We start from the raw sequence: 26460 nt of genomic DNA on the forward strand, positions 1-26460 counted from the left end.
TGATGGGAAGGCAGAAAACCCTGAAGAGATTACAACAGCTAATCTTCCGCTGCTACTTCAAAAATGTTGCTTTTCGGAGTCCTTTGATCTCTCGTTTACAGATAATTGAAACAATCTACCATTTCTTTAACCTAAGGGGTAACAGCATTCTAGAGGTGCACTACCCACCCATTTCGTTTGGTCTGTGTGTGTTGACTGATTAATACTGGTCTGTGACACTTTCATTAGCATGCATTTCAGAGGAGACTCTATGGGGATGATGATACACATTTATAAACATATCAGATTATTTGTTATGGTATTAGTCTGGATATTCACAATATAAAATCTCCAGAAAAATAAAAATTCCACGATCAGATTGGCGGAAGTGCTACAAGTAATGACACTTTCCAGCTACTTCTTCCTCAAATGTGTGATAAGATTGGATAGCTCATGGCACAGGATTAGATTAAATCAAATATACAAATTTGAATGGCTATTTAAATTATTTTAATATGTTTTAGAAAAGTAGTGCAGCTGCTTTATTTATGGGGTTTCCAGGGTAACAGCTGAATTTTCTGCAGTTAGGCGCCATCTGCTGTCAGAGAGTGAATGTGCTTTCATGTGCTTCTCCTGCGTGCTTGGTTACATCAGAGGCACAAACAACTTTCAAGCAGCATACAGCTGTGTTGTGCATTTGACCAGTTGATGGGAAAAGTATTCTTAAAATGCATTCCAAATTCTAAATAATTTGTAACATAATTATTCACGTTATTTAGAAGTGCCCATGATAACAATATTGTACATATTCATTTTACGTGTAGGGGTGCGCTGATCACGATCGGCCGATCGTTATGTGCACCTCGTCAGTAAAGCCGGTTCTGTAATCAGCGGTAAATTCCATCAGGTGCGTGATTTCACATAGAGCGTAGATCACATAGATTTCACGTTTATTTTTAGCGTTTATTTGCGCAGCTTCTCAGTTAACAACGGCTCTGTGTAGTAACAGCTGCTCTATGTGAAATCACGCACCTGATGGAATTTACCGCTGATTAGAGAACCAGCTTTACTGACGAGATGCGCATTAATGATCGGCGCACCCCTATTACCGTGATATATCGCATTAACGAATACCGGCACATGTCTATGTGAGTTTAATGTGTATTTAATGTGAAATGCAACAGGCACCATTTATGCATTCTTTTCACATTCGCATAATTTCCAACATTTTTGTGGACGGATAATTACAGTTTTACACAACAGACCCGGAAGAGAAGACAATGCTGAATAAAGTCGCATTTTTGACATTTAATGTATTTTCGATGCTTCATCAAATTCTAACTGACCCTCTGATGTGACATCAGGGCTCCAAACAAAAAAATCGAGTAAGGAGCCATTGGCTCCTATAAGAAAAAACTTAGGTGCCAAATGATTTTTTTAGGTGCCACAGAATAAACATGTTTTTTGCGTTTTATTTAAATATTTATTTTACATTTTAACTTTTTAATCATACTGACGTGTTTATGTCTCATCTTTTCTTGACTTTATCAGCATTTTAATCCATCTTGTAGATGGTTCTTTGTGGAACCAAAATTGTTTTGTGAAGAACCTTTTAAGCTCCTTTATTTTTAAGAGTGCATGTCTTTCACACTTTCAGTCTGTTTTTCTTAATTAGTAAAATTACATTTTATAGGATGAGTTGAATCATGTAGACAACAGGTTAAGTAAAAATATTAAAATTCAATAGCTCATAAATATAGCAAAATGCTCTTCTTTATAGTTATTTTTCTAGCTGACTGAAGAGCTTATGGACACCGAAAGGTTACTGAGGTTAATATTACGTTGCAATGTTTACAAGCTTTACACGTTTTCCACAGTTTGAAAGTGTTGTACTGTAGAATCTCTTATAAAATAGCCTACCTTTTGATGTTGATTCATGTTCATTATGTACTCTAGTAGTAAAGAGCAAGGTATGATAGGTTCACGTCTTTTTTTACAGTCTATGGTTCACGTGCTGCTTGAACTGAGGCACTACTCACGATCGCGCCTGCTGCATTGGGGCCGTTCATGTCGCGTCTTTTGCGCGCTCAAGTTCGTTATTTCAAATGTAGGCGTGCGGTATGCGTGCGTGCTCATAATGGAAGCGACGCGCTCGTTTTTTTCAGGTCATGGTTGCTTAGCAACGGCAGATGCCTCAGGAGCGCAAGAGCCCGAATGCTTTTGGAAAAAAATCAGAAAGCGGCGCGCCTAGCGTTTTCCACACGTTTTTAGGCGCGATATGTGAACGGCCCCTTAAACAGCAACAAAACTGTATTTATTGTTTGAATTTTTTTATGAATTTGGAATAATTTTAAAGCTGATACTTTGTAAATTAAAAAGTAACAAAGCACAAAGCTTTTTGCGATTAATGGACGGCAAGTGCACTTCAAATAATGAAGTTCATGCATTAACAGAACACAGCATGGACTAAAATCTTGTTAAGAAGAAGCCTTATGATTATAAACGAGAACTGTTAACGAAACTGTTAACTGTTATGAACGAAATAGACGCTGTTTTTCTGCACTTTCTCTTCAAGTCTCCATCATTTTTCTCTCTCGCGCGTTTATCAGGTGTGTGTCAGCGCTGCTGCGCGGCAGAGGACTGTTTAAAACTCTTTTTCCCACTAAAACTTCGATGCGCAATCTCTCAATGCGCGAACATAACAAAAGATGTGAATGCAAAACAATCAGGAAAAAAGGCATTACATGCAATTTTTTAAGAGATAGCATGTAAATACGTAGGCCTAGTCGCCATTGGCGACCTCAGCAAAAACTTCACTCGCATTTTAATATTTATGGTCGCAAATGCGACCGTTTTAGTCGCAGTTTGGAGCCCTGGACATGGACTACTTCGAAGATGTTTTTCTTACCTTTCTGGACATGGACAGTATACCGTACATAGATTTTCAATGGAGGGACAGAAGGCTCTCGGACTAATTCTTAAATATCTTAAACTGTGTTCCAAAGATGAACGGAGGTCTTACTGGTTTGGAAAGACTTGAGGGTGAGTAATAAATGACATAATTTTAATATTTGGGTGAACTAACCCTTTAATAAACTTCAGCATTATCATTTATCTTAATACACGCTTGTGAAAAGAGCCACAAACTCCCACTCTTAAATTATAACCATTCATAATTCATCATCCACTAGATAAAAGAAATTGATCTCTTTAATGCATAACCTGTGAAGATAACAGCTAATTGAAGCCCCACAGGCTTGCAGATGAAGGACGCTTATATCTCTGCTGGGCTGGCAATCAGCTCAGAACTGATCTTATATTAAACTAGCATTGCATTAAAATTTGCACCTCTTGACCTCTGCCATGCAACAATTATTGCAACATCCCTTTTATTTAGGCTCAGCATACTGATCTGTTGTTAAAGATGATTGGAAGACTGGATGACCATCAATTTGCCTCTGCCTCTTGGGCTAAAAGAGGCTCTGTATGGGTACATGAAGCAGATTATTTACCACTCTGGGCTTGTTCTCAGGGCTTTAGACAGCGCACCTGATCAAAGCTACAACAGAAGTCTTTCAAACATACTAAACTAAAAACTGGAGACTGCGAGTATTTGTCTTGGTAGCTTGAATGTTGAACAACAAAAAAAATTCTCTACACTGATCACAAATCAACTCACAATGAAACTGCAACTAACATATTAAATGTGACATTTTTCAAACTGTGCTTAACCCTGGGTCCTAAAAGCCCATTTCTTAACCCTGGGTGAAGGTACATTACACACTTGTATTTAGAAGTGGGGTGAGCAGCAGCTTTTTATGTTATGTTAAAGCTAGATGATTAGCAACCAACAGCCGATCGTGTGCCTTGGTCAGTCACTGAAACACTGGTTAACATGTAAGCAGTCATTGCAGAGGGGAAAATGTCAAATGGTGATGGAAAACGTGAATGTGTGTTAAATGGAGACCATTTCATTATTACCTTTATAGTTAGAAAAGTTCATTATGGAAAACTGGCTAGTACAGTTGGCAAAATATAATATGCAGATGCGCAACGCGTGTAAACATGTACTGCGTTTGTCAATTCAAATGGCACTGACAATGCAGATATGCAAATTAGAGCATTAGTAATATACAGTGTGAAATATCAACTCATTAATGTCCAGGATTATTTGTTAACCCTGGGTATAAACTGCATGAAACAAGATAACCTGATATTCTGTTTAGTCAGTGTTTAGAATGACCCAGGGCTAACTATTTACAGTATGAAAAGTCCTTTTGTTTTATTTACAACTTAATTTTTACATTGTAATTTTTACAGTGTACTGGAGTAAACAACGGCCTCAGTCATTTTAATTCCAATACTGAAACACTCATTTTGACACGTACAGTCAGTTCTTCAGGAAAGAAAAATACAGGATTCATATTATTACTGGTGCTGTTATTGCTATTATTACTTCTGCTGTCTTCATAACTATTGGTTTGAAGAACTCTTCATCTCCTCAAGCATTCTTTGAGTGCTTCCTTCACTGCATGGCTCGATCAAGCTGCAGAATTCCCTCCATTTCGACATCCCTCTCTGATTTCCCAGTGCTGCACAGGACCTGACTCAGCTCCCTGAAGATTAAACAGACTGAAAAAAAAAATCAGATCCCCTATATTCTGTTCTGTTCTTTAGTGGAAACAGACAGCAGACTCAGTGACTATGCACTGCAGCATAAAAGCACTTTTGCATTATCTATGCAAAAAAATGTGCACTTCATGTACACAACAAGGCTTTTATCAAGCATTAACAAAGTTACAGATCCAGGCTGCAAGTTCAGTTAAATAGTCTTTCCAAAGGTCATTCTGAATTAGTAAGCGAGTAATAATATATGCATGCAATTAAGACACAGGAGTAGGGCTGAAACGATTCCTCAAGTAACTCGATTACAAAAAATGATCGAGGCAAATTCCTCTGCCTCGAAGGCTCTTTTAATTTATTTTAAATCTCACGTCAGGTTCTTTAGCAATGATTTTTTTTAATGTGACACAATGCGTTTACGTCACCCACAAAGCGGAAGGAGACACAAGCGCTGCGTCCGAAATGGCATACTGCACTTTTACTGTCTTTGATACTACAAGGAGTCAGCAGTGTTTTGATTTGAGGGCGCGGGCAAATGTAAAGAGAACGTCGTGGCGTGTGTCCATTGCAAGAGCTGGCATACCACAACTAGGGCCCTATGGTTTCCGCGATGCAGAAAACGCGGAGGGAATCACGGAATCCAGTCATAAAAACTGAATTTACAGTTTAACGCGGAATGGCACGGAATTTGCAAAATTTTTAATAAATTAATCAAAAATAGGTCATTGCACTTATATCAAATCATGAAATGGACTAATATCTGTAAATATTAAGCTGGAACAGTCCATTTAAATATGAATCATGCATGTTCTGCGTGTCTCTGTTAATGAATGGTGCAGAAGCGCTTCATTTATTTACACACACTAAAGCTCGCGGTAATTTCAGCGTGATTTGAGTAAAACTAGCGTCACATATTACATACACAGAACTGTAAAGGTACGTCAACCCGTCACAATAAAAGTCCGGTTTAAAGACAAGTATTTGCAAGATATATATTACTATTGTTCAGCAGAATGTATATAAAAAAATCTAACATTTTTTTAAAGGTTTAATCACACAACATTTCTTCCATGTTTTATTTTTAATAGTAAATCCCCTTCGTTTACCAAAAAGTTGTTTGTTTAATTTTCAATAATTAAAAGATAAATTAATTTTTTATGCGTTTAATGTTTAATGTGCATCTCAGAAAATGCTTTATTTAAACCCCCAATTGAATGGCACTTAAATGCGCTTAATTCATCTGTCAACTTTATTGTCATTGTTCACAGTACAAGTACAGACAGAGAAACAATGGGTAATAATTAAATGTTTATTTTTGATGTACGCATTGCATTCTTTGCATTTAAAAAAATAATTTAAAAAAAATTCTAAAAAAGGAAACTAAGTTGTTCATTTTAAGAGACCCAGGAGTCTTATTTTCTCTTGCATAAATAATATTGCACTTTAAACAAAAACGCATTTTATCCGATTACTCGATTAATCGATGGAATTTTTGGTAGAATACTCGATTACTGAAATATTCGATAGCTACAGCCCTACACAGGAGTGAAATTAATACCAGCTTTAGGGAGATGAGGCTAAAGAAATGAGCCTGGTCATTTGAAGTCATTAATCTAATGGGATTCTGGGTTCTTCTCCAGCTCTATTGAAACATAATCCAAGGCTCGTCCCACTTTCCGTTACACCCATAAAAAATAAAAAAAGCATGAGATCCACCCCAGGCCCAACACTCATTTGCAAATTATCTAAGACATTTATAATGTTCCTGGGACAGAACCAAACTCATCTTCAACTCACAATTCACTGCTAATAGGGTCATGAATGTGGGGACTGAGTGAGCTGAGTTATGGGTTATGTTGTGCTATATATTTGTCCTGTATTTAAACTTTTACACCACAGTATGCAAGAAAAAAAGAAAAAAGAAAAACCAAGCGATTCAAGTGTAAAATCACGCTTTTTACAGACATTATCAAACTACTTGATCTGGGAGTCTTCAATCCAATATTCAAAAAGGTCTCATGATGGAGAAAAACATTGCATGATCATTCATAAAAATCTCTCCAAATTATGTGTGGGAAAAGGACAAGCGAAGGATTGTGTTAAGTTTGAAAGCAATTTGACAATCCAAGTATCACAAGTCACTGAGATCAGTTTTATCAATCCAATCTCAATAATCTTAATTTTTAATAAAATAAAAAAAATTAAGATTAAGAATGAAAACGTATATAGTATCATTTAACATCCTTTCCTTATAATTCTATATAATTAACAAGTATAATGCATGATAAAGAAACCTAACATATTACCCAACACAAACAAAAGCTCAAGAGACATTACGGTTGTAAAAAGCTTGACTAGCCAACATGATCTACGAGTCTTCCATCTAAAATTGCCTAAGGATAAAGAAAATCAGTTTAGGATCACTAATGAAAATGTCTCCAAATTCCCTGTAGGCAAAAAAGGAAAAGCCAAGGAGTGTGTTAAGTTTAAAAGCTACTTTAGTATCTCTGAATCACTTCAGTTACTGAGATGCACTTCATTTGTTATCCAACTTTTGATCATTTAACATATATATAAACGAAAACTATTATTTGAAAATCGTTTATTCAATATTCCGAGAGCACAATACATGAAACAGACTTGTACGCTACACAAACGACAAAAGGGTTCTTTTGTCACGTTCTGTGACATGTTATGCATCTAAAATTATTTAAACGTTATGTTGCAAATTCTTGCGTAATTGACAAGCATAGCATTAGAGAAACATTAGATATTTTTGCACTTTTTATTCACACTGCCTTAAACGTTTCCATATATTTTAAACTAAATCTTAGTAATAAAAATGTACACGTTATGTGTTAACAACCCACAAATACAGAGGCATCTTTTCTTAACGCAAGATCCAAATGTTATCAAAAATACCCAAACAATCCGTCATGCAGGCAAATTACTAAAAACACCCAAAGAGTTCAAAGCACTACAAATCCAAGAGCATATTCTGTTAACGCTCAGCTAGAGCAACTCGCACGGAATTATCATTTTAAAGAGATTTTCAAAAAATAAAAAAAACAACAGCTGTGCAACTGCAGGCTGACACGAGATATTCTGGCCTCACATTTAAAGAGAAAAGAACACTGACTAAAGCCCATGCAAAATTCATTAAAGCCCAAAAACGAGTCTCTACGGCATGAGCTGGCAGAGCAGCTCGGATTTTCTATGGACTGCGTAAAGGTGCCAATGCAGACACAATCTGCCCATGAAGTCTTACAGAAACACATGCGTTTAAATGCAACAAGAATCCCGCTTTGTGCTTTTGTCCCAAGCTGCCTTGAACCTCAAACTTACACATGCTCTCACACACACTGATCCTGTTACGGCACATTAAGACTGTGTAAAGAGCAGCGAAGCGGTGATTTGTGTAGGTGTTTAGTCACTAATATTACCTAAACACTTTCTGGATGTGTATATGGAAATCAGTGACTATTCAAAACTTCCACTAAACTGCAAAACTGCGACTCAAACGGTTTCTACTGCAGCTAAACGCAGCCTTTATTCAAACAGTCGAGCTCGAGGAGAGGGAAATGTCACGGATTTTCCACCAGTAAATTTGTGTATTTGAAAACATAAATTGGTTTTAAATGAAAACATGTTGAGAAGTCGCTCCTCTGATTTTCTTCAGAACGAGGTTAGCGCGGCTAGCCGTAGCATTTCTTCAGTTCCGAAGAGGCAAAACCGCGGTTGTTTTGAAGAAAACACAAACCATGACTCACCGATATAGTTTACTTTCATACGGCTATCCTTAAGGGCTCCTCAAAGTTTTAATAAGTTTAAAAATGAGAGGTGAACTCAAACTCTCGGTGACAGCATCAGCCTCTGAGCCGCCATCTTCACTCGCTGTGATGCTGCCGTCGGCTCCAGTCGCTCTCGTCGCTCTCTACCTTCCGAAAACTCTGGGTCAAACCAAATCAGTCCGCCCGATGGGGGGAACCTCCCCCTGCTCACACATCCCACCTGAGGTGATTGGAGTAAACTGCTTACCATAAGCTTAATGTATAGGGTAGCTTTAACACATAAATCATGTGCAAGTGTCATTTGGCACCTAAACGAACTGCGTGATTGAATAAGTAAAGAATGTCAGTTTTGTGAATGTCAGTTCCTCATGTAAACCATGATCCCCGACAGACAACAAACATTCAGCAGTTTCAATATTTAACCTTCTAGCGCCCCCAGGCGATGAAATCACCCTCGGTACAACATTTATTCGCTCCAGATCGATGTCATTTTCTGACACTACTTGTGAATTTGATCAGATCGGTTCATCCCACTATGGAAGCACATGGGTAGCGATATTCAATTTGCAATGTAATATGCAAAATGACAATGCAATATGTAAAATGGCAATGCATTTCTGTATATACATTTTCCAATACATCTGTGCAACGTTTGGTGCAAAATGAAAATGAAAATTAAATTACATAATTTTCATTTGCCATTTCATACAGCAGTTTTAATATGTAAAATGAATACTAATTTTAACGCTTTATAAGTTGCAAAATTAAAATGAAAATGTATTACAGAAATTATTAGATATGTATAACATGTTCAAGCAAAAACTTCGGCAAAATTATCATTTAAATGCTATTTTTCTTAAATGCATTAACACTCACAGTCAAGACACTTAGGATTGCATTTTTATTCAATGTCCCGCAATGAATGTAGCAAAATTCAATGTGCACATTGAAAATGCATTCCGAGCAGATCACGTGTCCGCCCCCTCGCGCCATGTCAATCACTACGTGAACAAGGCGGAGCTTGCAGAAGGTCTGAGACTCAAATCTCAAGAAGAGGATTCAAGTGAGAGAACATGGACAAGACCGTTGGTCCATGTACGTTTTGATCATTTCGGTTTATGGCTTCAATATTACATTCGTACTGGTGGGCGGCGCTGAAACGCTGCTTTCATCTGATTGGTCGAATCGCTCCACCTTCAACTCGGTCTTTCCATTCTTTCAGACAGAATAAGAGTCACTGCAAGTGAAGCACTGTAATGTCTGAAACCACCGCTCACTGTTAATTAGCATAATATTTGAATCAGATGATGCTGGCCACATAATTCGTGCTGCTGCGACTCGCAAGAGACCCCGTTAAATTATTTCTAGGTTATAGTATAAATATTGTCCCACTGATAAAAACAGTGCAAATAGTTCTGTCTCCTTGGATAACAGTGAAGTGGAAATAAATATAGTTAAATTTATGAAATAAAATTAAGTAGGATTTTTTGGGAAGGTAAGTCTGGCCAGTTATACAGCAATACGAGTCAGACGAGTGTGAAGATCTGAGCTGAATTTGGTGAAACATTAAAGTTCTAGCCTGTGTCAATTACTCTCATAATAAATAATAATAATAATGTTACCCGTATTTTTCGGTATAAGTTGCATCAGTCCAAAAATACGTCATGACGAGGAAAAAAACATATATAAGTCGCATTTATTCAGAACCAAGAGAAAACATTACCGTCTACAGCCGCGAGAGGGCGCTCTTGGGTAGGCTACAGGAGCACTGAGCAGCATAGAGCTAATTTTACTATTTTTATTTCAGAAATGTAACAATATTAATTTTTACAATTATTTATTAATGTCACACACATACCTAGGTGCCTTATGACTTAAAAGATGAGAGTGGTAAATGTTACAGACATGGAACTGTTCAGTCTATTATTGATTTTTATTTCCACTTCACTTTTTTCCAAAGAGACAGAACTATTTGCACTGTATGTATCAGTGGGACAATATTCATACAATACTACAACCTAGAAATAATTTGCAGGTCTCAGCAGCGCGAATTATGTGCCCAGCTACATCTGATTCAAATATTATGCTAATTAACAGCAAGCGGTGGTTCAAAGACCGAGTTAAAGGTGGAGCGATTCGACCAATCAGATGAAAGCAGCGTTTCAGCCCCGCCTACCAGTGTGAATGAAATATTAAAGCCATAAACTGAAATGATCAAAACGTACACGGACCAACGGTCTTGTCCATGTTCTCTCACTTGAATCCTCTTCTTGAGATTTGAGTCTCAGACCTTCTGCAAGCTCCGCCTTGTTCACGTAGTGATTGACATGGCGCGAGGGGGCGGACACGTGATCTGCTCGGAATGCATTTTCAATGTGCACATTGAATTTTGCTACATTCATTGCGGGACACTGAATGAAAATGCAATCGTAAGTGTCTTGACTGTGAGTGTTAATGCATTTAAGAAAAATAGCATTTAAATGATAATTTTGCCAGTTTTTGCTTGAACATGTTATACATATCTAATAATTTCTGTAATACATTTTCATTTTAATTTTGCAACTTATAAAGCGTTAAAATTAGTTTTCATTTTACATATTAAAACTGGTGTATGAAATGGCAAATGAAAATTATGTAATTTAATTTTCATTTTCATTTTGCACCAAACGTTGCACAAATGTATTGGAAAATGAAAATGTATATACAGAAATGCATAGTCATTTTACATATTGCATTGTCATTTTGCATATTACATTGCAAATTGAATATCGCTACCCATGTGCTTCCATATCCCACTGCTTATATAAACTACCGTTCAAACCTTTGGTGCAAGCAAGATAAAAATAAAATAATGCTTTCGTTTAGCCAGGATACAATAATCAAAAGTGACATTAAAGTAAATTTAACAAAATATTTATATTTTAAATGTATGATTAAAAAAAAAAAATCACAAAAAATTCACATATTAATGTGCACCAAATCAGTATATTGGAATGATTTCTGAAGGATCATGAGACACTGAAAACTGGAGTAATAGCTGCTGAAAATGCAGCTTTGCCATCACAGGAATAAATTATATTTAAAAATACAGGTGCTGGTCATATAATTAGAATATAATCAAAAAGTTGATTTATTTCACCAATTCCATTCAAAAAGTGAAACTTGTATATTATGTTCATTCATTACACACAGACTGATATATTTCAAATGTTTATTTCTTTTAATTTTTATGTTTATAACTGACACCTAAGGAAAATCCCAAATTCAGTATCTCAGAAAATTGTGAAAAGGTTCAATATTGAAGACACCTGGTGCCACACTCTAATCAGCTAATTAACTCAAAACACCTGCAAAGGCCTTTAAATGGTCTCTCAGTCTAGTTCTGTAGGCTACACAATCATGGGGAAGTCTGCTTACTTGACAGTTGTTCAAAAGATGACCATTGACACCTTGCACAAGGAGGGCAAGACATAAAAGGCCATTGCAAAAGAGGCTGGCTGTTCACAAAGCTCTGTGTTCAAGCACATTAATAGAGAGGCGAAGGGAAGGAAAAGATGTGGTAGAAAAAAAGTGTACAAGCAACAGGGATAACTGCACCCTGGAGAGGATTGTGAAACAAAACCCATTCAAAAATGTGGGGGAGTTTCACAAAGAGTGGACTGCAGCTGGAGTCAGTGCTTCAAGAACCACTACACAAAGACGTATGCAAGACATGGGTTTCAGCTGTCGCATTCCTTGTGTCCAGCCACTGAACAACAGACAGCGTCAGAAGCGTCTCGCTTCAAAAAGGACTGGACTGCTGCTGAGTGGTCCAAAGTTATGTTCTCTGATGAAAGTAAATTTTGCATTTCCTTTGGATTTCAGGGTCCCAGAGTCTGGAGGAAGAGAGGAGAGGCACACAATCCACGTTGCTTGAGGTCCAGTGTAATGTTTCCACAGTCAAGTGATGGTTTGCGGTGCCATGTCATCTGCTGGTGTTGGTCCACTTTGCTTTCTGAGGTCCAAGGTCAAAACAGATTTCATTTTCCAACAGGACTTGGCCCCTGCACACAGTGCCAAATCTACCAGTACCTGGTTTAAGGACCATGGTATCCCTGTTCTTAATCGGCCAGCAAACTCGCCTGACCTTAACCCCATAGAAAATCTATGGGGTATTGTAAAGGGGAAGATGCGACATGTCAGACCCAACAATGCAGAAGAGCTGAAGGCCACTATCAGAGCATCCTGGGATCTCATAACACCTGAGCAGTGGCACAGACTGATCGACTCCATGCCACGCCACATTGCTTCAGTAATTCAGGCAAAAGGAGCCCCAACTTAGTATTGAGTGCTGTACATGCTCATACTTTTCATTTTCATATTTTTTAGTTGGGAAAGATTTCTAAAAATCCTTTCTTTGTATTGGTCTTAAGTTCTATTCTAATTTCCTGAGATACTGAATTTGAAGTTTTCCTTAGTTGTCAGATATAATCATCAAAATTAAAAGGAATAAACATTTGAAATATCAGTCTGTGCTTAATGAATGAATATAATATACAAGTTTCACTTTTTGAATGGATCGAAAACAAACACAAACTTTTTCTTGTAGTGTTTTGATTGATCTTTATTAAGTAAACTCTACATTTTTAATATTGCTTTGTTCCAATTTAGTTTTTCTCTTTTCCCCATTTATTCTAGATTACATCCTCTCGAAATCAGCACAATTTATATATGCATTTATATAGATTTTTTTTGTTGTTTTTTCCCCCCAACCAAGCTACACTTGAAGAATACAAAAATATCACAGTACAATTTCTACTCAGTCACACTCCACTAGCGAGTTCCAAGCTGGGGCCGATGCTGGAAACACGGGAATCAGGCAGTGACATTTATAGACCACTCCACTAATGTTAGACAGAGGGGAGCAGTTAACCCCTTTTAAAATGAGAACAGAAAAATGAAATTGTGTGATTCGACTAAACCTCGGAAATACTAAATTGCACAGATACCAAGGTCTATTAACGGTATAAGCAACAGCTAGAATTCAAATATAAAAGAACCCAATTTAAACTTAAGGAAGCCCGAATTGTTTTTGACCGAAGTCACCGCTGATGCCTTGATTTTCAAAAATTTAAGAAGCGGTGCAATCTGGTCAAGCTAGACTTCTCTGTTCCAGCACTCAAGCCACCAACATCTGACTGGAAAAAGGAACTCGCATGAGCAGTCAGTTATAACCTTCTTCCATTCTTCATCCTGCTCTCTGCAGACACGCCATACTATACAAAATATTAAAAACAAAAGATAAAACAAAAACACTGAAGAATCCTCACCCGTACTTTGATCATGGTTTCATAATAAATGTCTCTTTTATTCTTTTGAAGTTTGTTTTCATTCTCCTCGTGTTTACAATGCCATCCACTATCCAGCGTTGAAACCCTTTATGACCGATGGAGGCTCTGTTTTCCAGGGTAGAGGAATGTTGCAGAAGAAGTCTGACATTTAGTGGTTTTGTTTAAATGTGAACCGAACATCATAGCAAGTGAAAACCTCTGTCCCCGTATTAACCATCTAAATGAACTCACAAAGCACAGAAATCAGTGAATGAAAGATGTTAGGACTCGTAGATAAAACATAGATAGCTATTAAATCACTCGACTGAACACACCAAAAAAAGCGAACAAAACTAAGATCAGACACAACAGTGGGATCAACAACTCGACGAAGGAGGGACCCATTGACTGGAGTCATTCACATGCCCCAGCATCTCTGTACCACTTTCTCATGACTTCAGGGCCTGAAGGACTAAATGTGAGTGGGCTTGTACAGGAAGTCCTCACGGGTACACTTCCTATCAAGGGGAACGGAGAGTGCTGCGTGTCAGATTGGGCTGTGTTAGTGGTCTGTGGGGAAGATAGCTACAGGCGTCTCGGTCCCCGCTGGTCTCTAGAGCAGTCAGGGTGAGAAAGTGGCCATCTCCAACGAGATCCGCTGCCATAGTTCTTTAGTCTGTTTGCCCCTCTTTAGGTTCTGCAGCACATCATTGAACTGCATCATGCCAACTGGTGTCAGGCAAAACGCTCCGCGGGCACTTCGGATGATGTTCACAAAGTCGTCGTAGTCCGCAGGAGTCAGATGGATCAGCCTATGGTGGATATACTGGAACAAACATAACACGAACAGTCGATGAAGAAATTGGACATTAATTCAGTCGTTCAACAATGGAGACTGTTCAAAGGTCATTTTAGTTTTTCATTTATGGACATCTTGATTTTCTTTTTTCCTTTTGGTAATGGGTAAGCTTAGTAATAAGTTGAGGAATACATGTTAATGTGTTAGATATAAAATATGGTTATATCCATCTAAATTAAAACCATTTGAGCCAAATACGTCAAACGTACAATGAAAAGGTTCTTTTGTAATCATTATGAATAGTCAGCAAGCCTTTAATAATGTCACACATTTCTGAGTGAAAAAGAGCACGTAAGGGGACTGTTTATGATTCTACTTACAAAATTGTTACATTGCCCAGATAAACTGTAAAGGCATTGCTTAGTATAGATATAAAGATATAGTAAAGATATAGATTTTAAATAAATGCTGTTCTTTTGAACTTTCTATTCAACAAAGAAACTTATACAAAACAAAGAATGTATTAGTTTCCACAAAAATATTAAACTCTTTTCAACACTCATAATAAAAATGGTTACAAGCTTCTCAGGGGTAAAGCAAAAGTTCTGGTGTTGGAAGAGAAAACTTTTGCATTTCCTTGAGAAAATGTGTTTAAAAAGTTGAAGTTGCAAGCAATTCAAAACTGTTGAAATAAAATATCACCAAGTCACCCCTTAAAGCCTCCTCAGAAATAGGATATTTAAATGGAAAAAAAGAACAACAACATAAAATTACAAATAATTTTTTGGCTGTTGGAACGACATGGAAAAACTAAGAGATGAAAGCTGAATGAAAGATTTTAGAGGTAGATACACATGTTCAACTGCAGATTTGTGACCATGTAAATTAATATTATAATACGGTTTCATTGTTTCAGATTATGGAGTAAATTTACTTTTCTAAGCAGAATCTTTAAAACAAGATTAAACAATTTACCTAACCCAAATCAGTATTTCATTATGCATTTAGTTTGCAAGCTGATGAATACATAAATACATAAATACAATAATATATATATTTTTAATAAATAAATAACTCAATAATACATGGAGCTTACTCTGGGGTTTTGAGTTCAGTTTAGTTTCTAGTTCTTGTCATTCAACAACATTTCATTACGTCATATCTTTTTGATCTCCCTGTGGTTAAACATATGCGACATGATAAATTCATAAATACTCACGCTACTAGATGGCACTAACCTAAACCTGTTTTAATAAAATGTAAACCCAGATGTTCCCGGATGTTCATAGGGACATGTGGCATATGGAGCACATTTCCCACCAGCGACGTATGAAATAACTTGGAAACAGTCTGGGTAGGTTTCTGCTCGAGCACAGCCTCGGTCCCTCGTCTCATTATCCACGCATGGAGAGAGTGGGTTAGAGCTGGCACTGTCTCCCTTTAACATTTACCCAACATTCATTTGCAAAGATTTAAAGTGGCAGACATATGGTAGAGTCTCTCCTTGAGCTGTTTTTGTTTTATATTTAAGGCCGTTGCTTGCCCATGCGACAATTTGAAACCTCTTTGCAATCGCAAAATAAAGTGGAGTCGGCTAGCAGGTAGCTATAAGAGCGTGTCTGTGTGTGCGAGGGAGAGAAAGCATGTGTGCGCTCTTGGCTTTGGGATGTCACAGTGTGTTTGATGCTCTCTCATCAGTATGCTCCATCCTGCGAACAGACTCAGGCTTCCCTCTCTAGCTTTAACACTACAGAATTGTTCATGCACAATTTATATTCAGTGTGGGCGACAATGCCATCACAATCCAGCCTCAGCACCACTCGAATGCTCTAAAACCCTACTCAAATCCTTTACTTGAAACTAAGTCTAACGAAAATGAAAACGAACTTTGAGATGGCTGCACTGCATTCAATACAAAATGTCAGCTGTGACAAATTGTCTCATGTGTTAAGAGTGTAATTTTAACTGCTTCTGTTAGTAGAAGAATGCATTTTGCTCCTGGTGGATCATCATCATCAGGGGATTTATTTCAGCATTTCATCTAATTAGGGATGTTATTAGTTGTAATGTCAGCATGATTAGTTCCCCATTTGTGAGTCTGTACCTGTAAGTAGGCCTGCTGGCAGCGCTGCACGAGCTGGTGGAAGGCTGGAGTGCGGAGGTGTGCGTGGATATGTGCAGGGTTTAACCTCTGCAGAGCCTCCATTATGATCTCCTGCAGGACAAACGGACTTAGAACACCTTTCGCTGCCCCCACACAAAACTGGTACACGTGGTTCACACCTGAGGAGAGATACAGACAGAGGGAGAAGATTCAACAATAACTAATACATTGTATTCTTTTTTAATTTTCAAATTTCTTTGAATTAAATTTGAATTTATTATACCGATTATCATTTAAATCAGTCCCTAAAGCACTGTCAATATTAAACAACCATTTCAATATGGTCTTTTTCTTGCCCATCTCTGCATTGCTTTGCTTGTTTTGATTACATTTCTCTTTTTCCCAAATACATAAAATACAATGAGCCTACAAGTCCAAGACGGAATATCTATATAGCCGAACACCTCAGTAAATTTGAGAAAGACCATTTTTATGAATAATTTATTAATAGATCAAACCCAGACCTGATATTTTATTGTGGTAAAGTAGTTTGCATTCTTTATATGGTGAAATGTTATTATCAATCGAAGCTCAGCAAGTGAAAAATCACCCATAAGTTAAAACACATTAAGTGGTAGAAATGTTAATGCAAACAACTGCAGAGGACTGCATCTTTATAGATTACATCCATAAAATATGAGGCAAGCTGTTTTATAATATAATTAATCTCACATTATTGTATTGTGTTTTCATTTCCTGTGAATTCTGATGCAATTTGAGAAAATATAGAACAGAAGGGCCCAAAGTTTTTATCCAAAATTAAATCTTGACTGAAGGCTGTGGGCTGAGAGTATTTGGATTATATCCAAATACATTAATGTACATTTTTAAAATAAAATTCAATAATATTCTCTACATTTCAATGCCATAATAAAACTGAAAGGTACTAAAAGCATTAACAAAACTACACCATTAAATATTAAATAAAAATTACGACTGCAATTTAATTTGCCAAGTTGTGATTTAAGCGTGCTGACATTTAGTATTAAAAAGCAACTTGTATGTTTCACCACACTTGTTTATGTTTGCGGTGTTCCAGACTAGAGTAAGTGGAGTAACTAGAGCAAAAAATGGCATTTTTGATTTTGAAGGGCTGGTGGAGTGATAACGCAGGGGAAATTGTTGTCAGTTCACTCACATAGTCTGTTCTAGTCTATGCATTGCTTTGCAAATACAGTTTAAAATGTATTTAACCCAGAATATCCCTTTAAAGGAAGCATGTGCAGGTGTATGTCATTACCATCGGATTAAGCTATTCATCCATTCCAGTGGGGAACTTTAGCAAAGCAACAATACATACACTACAGTGTTTCCCAAAGACTTACAATCTATGTGTGGTGGAAATATAGGCTAGAAAATCCCAGACAAGCTGAATGATTGAAAATACAAATTAATTATCTGCCAGCAGGAGGCGGTTTCGGAGCGGCAGAAATATAGCGGTTTCCCCGGTAACAGCTGTACACATAGCAGCTAACGTTTATAAATGCTGCTTTATCAGGCATTACAGGAAAGATTAAATGAAAATGATAAAAACTTTACTGAAGACAGTCAGTTCCCAGCGCCGCGGGAAAAACATGATGTTTAATCATGAAGTCGAAGCCTTTTGGAAAATCGATTTGTTGGCAGTCAGTGTTGATATAGTTGGACCACCACAAATAAATCTATGTATTGGAAACACTGCACTATTCATTTCAGAAGATGACTAACCTGAACTAACTACTACATTTTTAATTGTAACATTAAGCCCATGAAAACTGGCAACATGCTATGATCCGCATGGGATAAAGCTCAGAGTTAGAGAAAAGACTGGAGACTGCTTTTAAACCACCTCAACTCTCTTGTCCGGTGAAGGCAAGGGAAACTGTCAACACATCATTTACTTTCAGCTATTATAGCGGGTAACGGCAAATTAAACAAAATAGCTTTTCCTAGAAGATATATTGCAAAGATATGTGTGCATACCAAGACGCGCAGCCAGGCCCAACAGCCATTTGACATCTTCAGTGTACGGGGGGCTACGGGAAAAGTTGTTTGGATGATCGTTGTGGGCCCTCCTTCCCAACATCTCCAAGGCCAGCATGCCTAAATGAGGACAAGAAGATTTCACCATTAACACTGTGTACTGAACGACACTGTACTGATCATGTAATGAATTGGCACATGCTCCCAACGTCCTAATCTCCAGGATTTATGAGTACTAATATAACGGAAATCATGCCTTAATTAATATTTCTCACTGTGAGAGTTCTTTGTCAGTCCTGCAACATGGACTCAACCGATCTCTCCCTCACCTCTCTTGATAATTAATCACCACAATTCAGGACCAGATGGATCCTAATGGGTGCAAAACAGCAACATAAGGACAGGCAAGCCATGCCCTAAAGGTTCTATGTAATTAGAAATCATGCGTCCTTACCGACTCTGTAGGCCGAGTGGAGGTAGTGCAGGCCCTGCTGGCTGATTGGTTGACTGTGCTGTTCGTCTTCCACAGGGAAGGGTGCGCTGACCAGGGAGGCGGGCTGGGATGAGAGTCCTGGATGAGAAGCCCCCTGAATGGCCTGGATGGTGGAAGCCGAGTGTACTCCTGCTGGGCAAAAAAAAAAAAAAAAAGATGAGAGGATGTTCACGGTGTCGATCTATGAATTTGCCAACTGTTTGATAGCATGGCTTCCCAACAATCTCTGGTGAACTGGTAAAAACTGTAATGAACTCTGCACTGAAGTAAAGGTGCAAAAATAATCATTTCGCTGGCCTTGAATTATATTTTCACACCTACAGGTGTGGTCTTTTCTCTACCAGTGCCATTGCAGAGCTTTGCAAACACACAAACACAAAAATCTCTTATTTTCTGCATTTCACCTGTTTAATAATCTACCTTTCTAACAAACCTGTCTGATAATTAGGAGTGGGAATCTTGGGAATCTCACAATTAGATCCAATTTCAATTCAACGAGTCACAACCCAATTCTAAAACAATTCCTGATGAATTTTTATTTTTTTTTTTTTACTTTTTTAACCATCATGCAAGGGCCATTTTGCCTAGCAAGTTATGACATCAAGTCTCTTAGACTGTGACCTGTCCTATGACAGAAGGCCCTGTGCTCAAGATTCAGAGGAAATTATAAAATGCACACTAAAACAAACCATTTTTTTGATGAGGTTCCTAAAAAAGGTGTCAAATTTGCCATCACCCCTTCAGCCGTTGTATTAGAAATACTCAGCAGCGGCAGTGTTAACTCTTTTTCGGGTACAATGTATATTGATTTATTTAAAAAAAACTATGGTAGATTTTTGATATTAATAATTATGGAAACACATCAGTATGAAAATGGTCCATTGGTTTTGATTTTTTTGTGGATTGATACCAAATATTCAAAGCTTTCTGAGATGTTATTAATTTCACAGTTGGTCATGTGATCTCAACATGGCAGCCACTGTGAAGAATCACCCTTACATCGAATAAAACAGCTATTCAAAAGCCTGATTTGGCACTCTCATGCAATTATAAATCATTTCAACTGCATCGGATTAAAATACTAGCTATTCATTTCTAGCAAATTTCTGCAAAAGTCAAAAACCTTGCATTTGCTCAGCATTCATCTAAATAACATTTGATAATATGCCCAAAAATAGTTTTCATGTTAAGATGGAATTGAAATTAATTTGATCTTACCTGCAACAGTAGTGCTAAGGGCTGCCTCTGCGGAATGGTACGGGTGGACAGCGATCTGAGTCATGGACGGCATTGGAACTCCAGGGAAAGTGACAGCAGTCGCTGCCATAGGAGGATGAGGGCCAGTGGCCACAGAGAATGGGTACTGAGCACCAATAAAAGCAGGGTGCATTCCCTGAGAAGACAAACAGATGCTCTTAAAACCACTTTGATACGCCTTCCTGGAGTCATACACCTGCCGTCAGAAAATTAAAAGCCACAAAATTAAGTTAATCCAAGGGAACAGTTGTAAAGATCATCATAAACATATAAACAAACTGGTAGGAGTCTCTCTCCATTTATATTCTGCCAGGAATACTGCGCTATGCATCACTGACTGCCAAGTAGGAGTCTGTATTAGTGCTCTAGTTTAATATTTGGCACCTCCAGTTAAATACAGACAAATTATATTACAGACTGAAATAAAAATTCTAAGCACAGATATTTAAAACCCATAAATCATATCACAAGGAAAGAAAGAGAGCTCATACTTGTGGGTAGGCTGCCCCAGACACGGGGAAGACCGCAGGACGGGGAATGTGCTGAAGGGGGTGGCCCAGGTACTGCGGGGTGCAGACCGTAGGCAGATGGGTTTGGATGGTGGTGTAGGGATGCAGGCCTTGCGCGTGTCCCATGGCTGAGCCAGGCAGCGCGTGTGACTGGTAGATGGTGGAGCCAACAGAAATGACAGGAACTACAGCAGCTGCAGTCACTGTTGTAGTTACAGCTGAAACGCCTGATGGATCCAAGGCTCCCGTGTTATCCAGGATACCACAGCTTCCCTCGGGTGGCGTTCTCCCTGCTCCACCATTGGCCCTACAGCGGCTGGACCCCTCTCGCTGGGACCCAGAGCCTCCACCCACTGTTTGCTCATACAGCCAATACCACTGGTGAGCCACCTCGAACAAGACCTCAGGATAAACACCACCTCCCTTTGCAGCCTCCTCAACTGCCATGCAAGCTTTCTCCAGCATCACATTATCCTGAAAAGAAAAGAATGCAGAAAAGTGTTCTTTAAAGGCAACAAGCAGATGATTATGATGTCATTCAAGTAAAATTGTGTGGATTATGATGTACAATGAATGTAGGCTTTGCTGGACAATACCTGCTCCTTGCACTGCACCAGGGCTCTCTGAATCTCGTTGGGGTTGAGGGCGTGAGCGTGAGGCAAGCAACTCAAAGCCAGCTCTGCCGCAGCACGCACCATGTTGGGATCCCGTGCTCGCGATGCGCGGTCTGCGAGTGACGCCACCTCCGGAGGCGTGAGGTGCCCGTCCCAGCATTCCATTAGGATGTTGAGGGCAGCACTCCCAATCTCCATGGCCTGGCCTGTGAAATCAAGACAAAAGAATTTAAAACCAAACAAAAGGCAGGTTTGCCCACCCATTTCCTAGCATATTGTATTAACTGCATCTATCCTTTTATTGTATCTATTCATCCACATCTATCAGACCATGTACATCAACCAGTATTATATCCAACAAACCATATCTATCTATCCATCTAAATCTATTTCGACACATATCTATCCATCTATATATATACACACATCTATCCAACATACACTGCCGTTCAAAAGTTTGGGATCAGTAACAATGTTTTTAAGAAGTCTCTTCTGCTCATCAAGGCTGCATTCATTTGATCAGAAATACAGAGGGAAAAACAGTAATACTGTGAAATATTATTGCAATTTAAAATAAAGTTTTTCTATTTGAATATACTTTAAACTATACTTTATTGCTGTGATCAAAGCTGAATTTTCAGCATCATCTCTCCAGTCTTCAGTTTCACATGATCCTTCAGGAATCATTCTAATATGCTGATTTAATATTACGATTGTAAACAGTTTTGCTGCTTCCGATTTTTTTGGAACTTGTGATACTTTTTTTTTTTCAGGATTCTTTTGATGAATAAAAAGTAAAAAAACAGCATTTACTCAACAGAAATCTTACAATATAAGATTTATATACTACCGCTCAAAAGTTTGGAGTCTAATTTATTTATTGAAAGTAATTAATGCTTTTATTCAGCAACGATGTGTTAAATTTATAAAATAAAGAAAATGTTCTTTTTATCTTTATTCATCATATAATCCTAAAAAAAGTATCACGGGTTCCAAAAAAATAATTACGCAGCACAACTGTTTCCAACATCGATAATAAATCAGCATATTAGGATGATTTCTGAAGGTGTTTCTGATGGGGTTTCTGGTATATTTCTGGTATTTCATGTGATACTGAATAGATAAATGTAAACTTTATTGTCAGAGAAAGTCTGTCATTTTTATTGCATAAAAGTATGTTTACAAACAAAACAATTCACAATAAACAGACACCGTAAATACAATAAAAAAAATTAAGTTTTCATTTTACATGTGCCTTATTCAACTCTAGGACAGCATGATGTACAAAAGAGTTTGACGGCTGATGAAAATTCAGCATTACATAACAGAAATAAATTATATTTTAAAGTATATTAAAACAGAAAACCAGTATTTTAAATGGCTGGCTTTAAATTTTACAATATTACTGCTTTTTCTGTATTTTGGGTCAAATAAAGACAGCCATGATGAACAGAAGAGACGTCTTTAAAACACATGAAAAATCTTCCTGATCCCAGACTTTTAAATAGCAGTGTATATACATCCACCTATAGCTATGTACCACTAGGGCTGGGGGATATATATAAACAAAAGAATATCGTATATGTTTGCATTTGCTTTTAAATAATAAAAAAAAAACATGATTTTCTTTTGCCCCCATTAAAAAAAAAACTAAACTAGATAGAAACGCTATTGTAACAAAATACAAAATGTTTAGAGCAAATTTAAGCAGTTAAAAAAAGTCTACACCAAGTGATCAGTTACATATACATGTGTTCATTTAATAAAAAGCAGTAAGTGAAGTAGTGCAAAACAAGTACAGAAAGTCCATTCTGTCAACTTTTTAGTGCACAAAATTCACAATTTAAACTGCAACTGGATGAAATAAACTGGCATAAGGATTTTTTATTTATTTATTTATTTATTTATTTTTACAAGATTTAGCGAAGAACAAGTCTGTCAACGGTCTCTGGTTTAAGAGAAGCTCTGTGGCATGAAAATATATTCCCACATAGTGTTGGGCCATATGGTAATTTTTCAAATCGTCATATCGTCAGCCCGTGAGATCGACGATACACGATATTATCGTGCATGGGTGGAGCAAGAGAGAGACTCTTTGTTCTTGTCATAGCATAACTATTTGGTGTTTCAAACTGCGCAGGTGCGCGAGAGAGAGAGCCTATGGAATCACCAATAATCAAAAAAATATACTTCCAAACATACTGATAAACTAACATTAAATATAAAAATACTGTATTTAAAACAGCAACTGCAACGCAACTGTCATATCGCGTGTCCTGTGACAAATTTGCCACATCTGCATATGGAAGTTATCAGTCTAAATGTTCTGCAAAATCAGTCAATGGTGAAAACCAATAGTAGATTTCATTTAAAGCCCAACAGTTTAACACTAATATTGGGAATTAAATGAACACGTTAAATATAAAGTAGTCAAAATAGGTAAGTTTATATATTTGGAGTAAAGTGGAATTGAACTGCTGCATCAGTCATACAGCGCTCCGGACCACGCACTTCATGACGAGTCTTACGCACCGCCACAGAAACAATGAGATTCATTCAAACATAACTGTGGCATTAAACTCAGTGAGGGCTCGTTTACAATATTGTACACATATGGGCCATTCAGTTTGCTTGTTAAAGTGCAATGAAATACCTTATTTCTGCAGACGATGTACGTCTGTTTGTGGATGGAGACTTTGGAAGTGCTCAGAGCGAACTTATCATCCATAGTGGTTCTCACGTAGGCCTTCTACGTCATCACCACATAGTGTGTGTTATAAGTTAAGTGATCAGTCTTTGAGAGAAGGACTACGTGAGAACCACTATTGATAAGTTTGCTTTGCCGCCTTGTTATTATTTTGTCTTTACTTTATTTGTACCGTCAAGAAAGAATTAATCTCTCGTGTATGAGAAGAGCGTGTTGTCGTGAACCAGCCATTAAATGTGTGGGACACCAACTCCTCGTTTTCTATCACTTTCATTTCATGGATTTAACGATACTATTGTCTATCGGCACAAATCTACAACGCACTAAAAACCCTCTTCGATGGGGAGCTATTTTCTGAAGCACATATGTGTGTATAATATATATATATATATATATATATATATATATATATATATATATATATATATATATATATATATATATATATATATATATATATAAATACCAAAGACTTATGCACACTCTGTCTATTATGAAAACTGGTAAAACAAATGAAAAATATTATAATAGTGAAATTCCTAATAGTAATTCCAAATTGCCATATCCTACATTTCTCTATTCACACAACAGTGATTAAGTTAGTGCATTCATACAGCGATCACAATCGCAAACAATACAATCGAGATCTCAAGACAGAACACGACTGTTTGAGTGACACTTTTACTTTAATCGCTAAACTCCAGCTAAGTGTTTTCAGTTCATCATCGGCATTTTGATGTTCGGCACGTTGTTTTGGGAAAGTATGCTTAAATGTGAAATATTCGACATTCACAATATTTTCTAATTTTACATCGTTGTCAAAATTATTGCGGTATTATTATTAATATTCAATATATCGCCCAGCCCTTTATACCACTCCACTTATCTACCCATATCTAGCCATTAATTTCTATCGATATAAATCAATATCTGTACATCTATCCATATAACCATCTCAATCCTCCCATATCTATCTACCCATCCATCCATTTTTAATATACTGAAGTTCAGTATTATAGTACACTTTCACTCTGAACTGATACCCTGAAGCCAGGTTTATGAATTTTAAAGATTACATTAGCATTTCAAGGGAAGAGTCATAAATCATATTGAAGTTTGTGATCCCTGCAGATTACGTAATCATCTCTTACCTGTAATCCAGGATACATGTGAGGAATACGTCCTTGACAGCCAGTTTGGAGACACAAAATTATGCAGGCCGAGGGCATACAGGCCAATTTCAAAGGCACACAGATGCAGGTTGCGGTGGGGCCCTTGATGCCCTCCGCTGGCAGAGGGTTGAGTGAAAATGGAGGTGGAGCTGTTTCCACCAGCTTTAATCAGCACAGTCTTGGCCAGCTCAAAGTAAAAATGGGCAGCTGCCTCGGACGGCTGGTTGGGCACATGTGGAGCGTGGCTTTCAGGCCGGCGACCTTTATACCTAAGAGGAAAAGAGGCAATGTGTGACAAACTGTAGACACAGAGGATTGGAGAATCTGTTTTGGCTCTGAAGTGAAACAACTGATTCAGTCAATCAACAGCTTCTGAATTTGAGATTTAATTGTTTTCTGAGGCCTCAAAAAGACATACTGATGTACAAGCACCCAAAAAATTAGACCAAATCTTTACAAAGGGCAATGAGGGTAAAAAGGGCGAAGGCTTGTCTCACCTGCTGGTGTCAGTACTCTTGGCTCTGGCTCCTCCTCCAGCTCTGCGGGAGCCGCTGGATGACGATGAGCCAAGTGAATCAGAGGAAGAGCTGCTAATGCTGTCACTGTCCTGGCCTCTCCCCCAGGAAGCTGCTGTCCAGCCACCTCGAAATGGGCGTCGACTGAGAGTAGGAGAGCTGTCTGAGGTGGTCTCTGGAGCACTGCTGTCAATGCTTGCCATGCCTGAGAAAACAAGTCAAAAGAAACATGACCTTTTCACAGTCTCAAATTTCTTCAAGCAAGGTTAAAAATAATAATGTAAATAAAGAAGTAATATATATAAAATAATATTATATTTGAAAACACCACAGTTCAATTTTTCCCTTCTCTTCAGAGTGTTACAAGCTCTTGGTGCATTAAGAAGATCTGTAAAGTTGCAAAGACTAAAGTCTCAAACCCAAAGAAATATTCTTTATAAAAGTTAAGAGTCAACCACTCCTTCCTTAAACGGCTTGTTTTAACACGCCACCACATGTCTATGCCACGATGTGGAAAGATTTGCATAATGCCGCCCAAATGTTCACACAAGGAAAGGCGGCATAAC

General features: G+C 37.7%; 2 protein-coding genes across 11 annotated transcripts in view; both read right to left on the reverse strand.

The window, feature by feature from the left end:
- Window positions 1-8521, reverse strand: part of LOC132110759 (bifunctional heparan sulfate N-deacetylase/N-sulfotransferase 2-like) — a 136921-nt gene extending 128400 nt beyond the window's left edge. For all 4 annotated transcript variants that reach the window (XR_009424679.1, XM_059517632.1, XM_059517630.1 and 1 more), the window contains exon 1: window positions 8373-8521. The gene's annotated coding sequence lies outside the window, so the exon portion shown is untranslated. The remainder of the gene's footprint in view (window positions 1-8372) is intronic.
- A 4448-nt stretch (window positions 8522-12969) lies between these two features.
- Window positions 12970-26460, reverse strand: part of LOC132110764 (zinc finger SWIM domain-containing protein 8-like) — a 35754-nt gene continuing 22263 nt past the window's right edge. For 3 of the 7 annotated variants that reach the window (XM_059517688.1, XM_059517684.1, XM_059517683.1), the window contains 9 exons: window positions 25877-26099; window positions 25359-25648; window positions 21483-21706; window positions 20869-21360; window positions 20339-20573; window positions 19082-19252; window positions 18628-18747; window positions 16606-16784; window positions 12970-14528 (listed from right to left, as the gene is read on the reverse strand). In XM_059517688.1, coding sequence (XP_059373671.1) covers window positions 14325-14528; window positions 16606-16784; window positions 18628-18747; window positions 19082-19252; window positions 20339-20573; window positions 20869-21360; window positions 21483-21706; window positions 25359-25648; window positions 25877-26099 — 2138 coding nt within the window. In that variant the 3' untranslated portion in view covers window positions 12970-14324. Of the gene's footprint in view, window positions 14529-16605; window positions 16785-18627; window positions 18748-18902; window positions 19000-19081; window positions 19253-20338; window positions 20574-20868; window positions 21361-21482; window positions 21707-25358; window positions 25649-25876; window positions 26100-26460 lie in introns of those variants that run through there. The other 4 variants (XM_059517686.1, XM_059517687.1, XR_009424680.1 and 1 more) reach the window with 4 other exon arrangements.

This window comes from Carassius carassius, chromosome 30 (assembly GCF_963082965.1).
Source record: "Carassius carassius chromosome 30, fCarCar2.1, whole genome shotgun sequence".
NCBI classification, from domain to species: domain Eukaryota; kingdom Metazoa; phylum Chordata; class Actinopteri; order Cypriniformes; family Cyprinidae; genus Carassius; species Carassius carassius.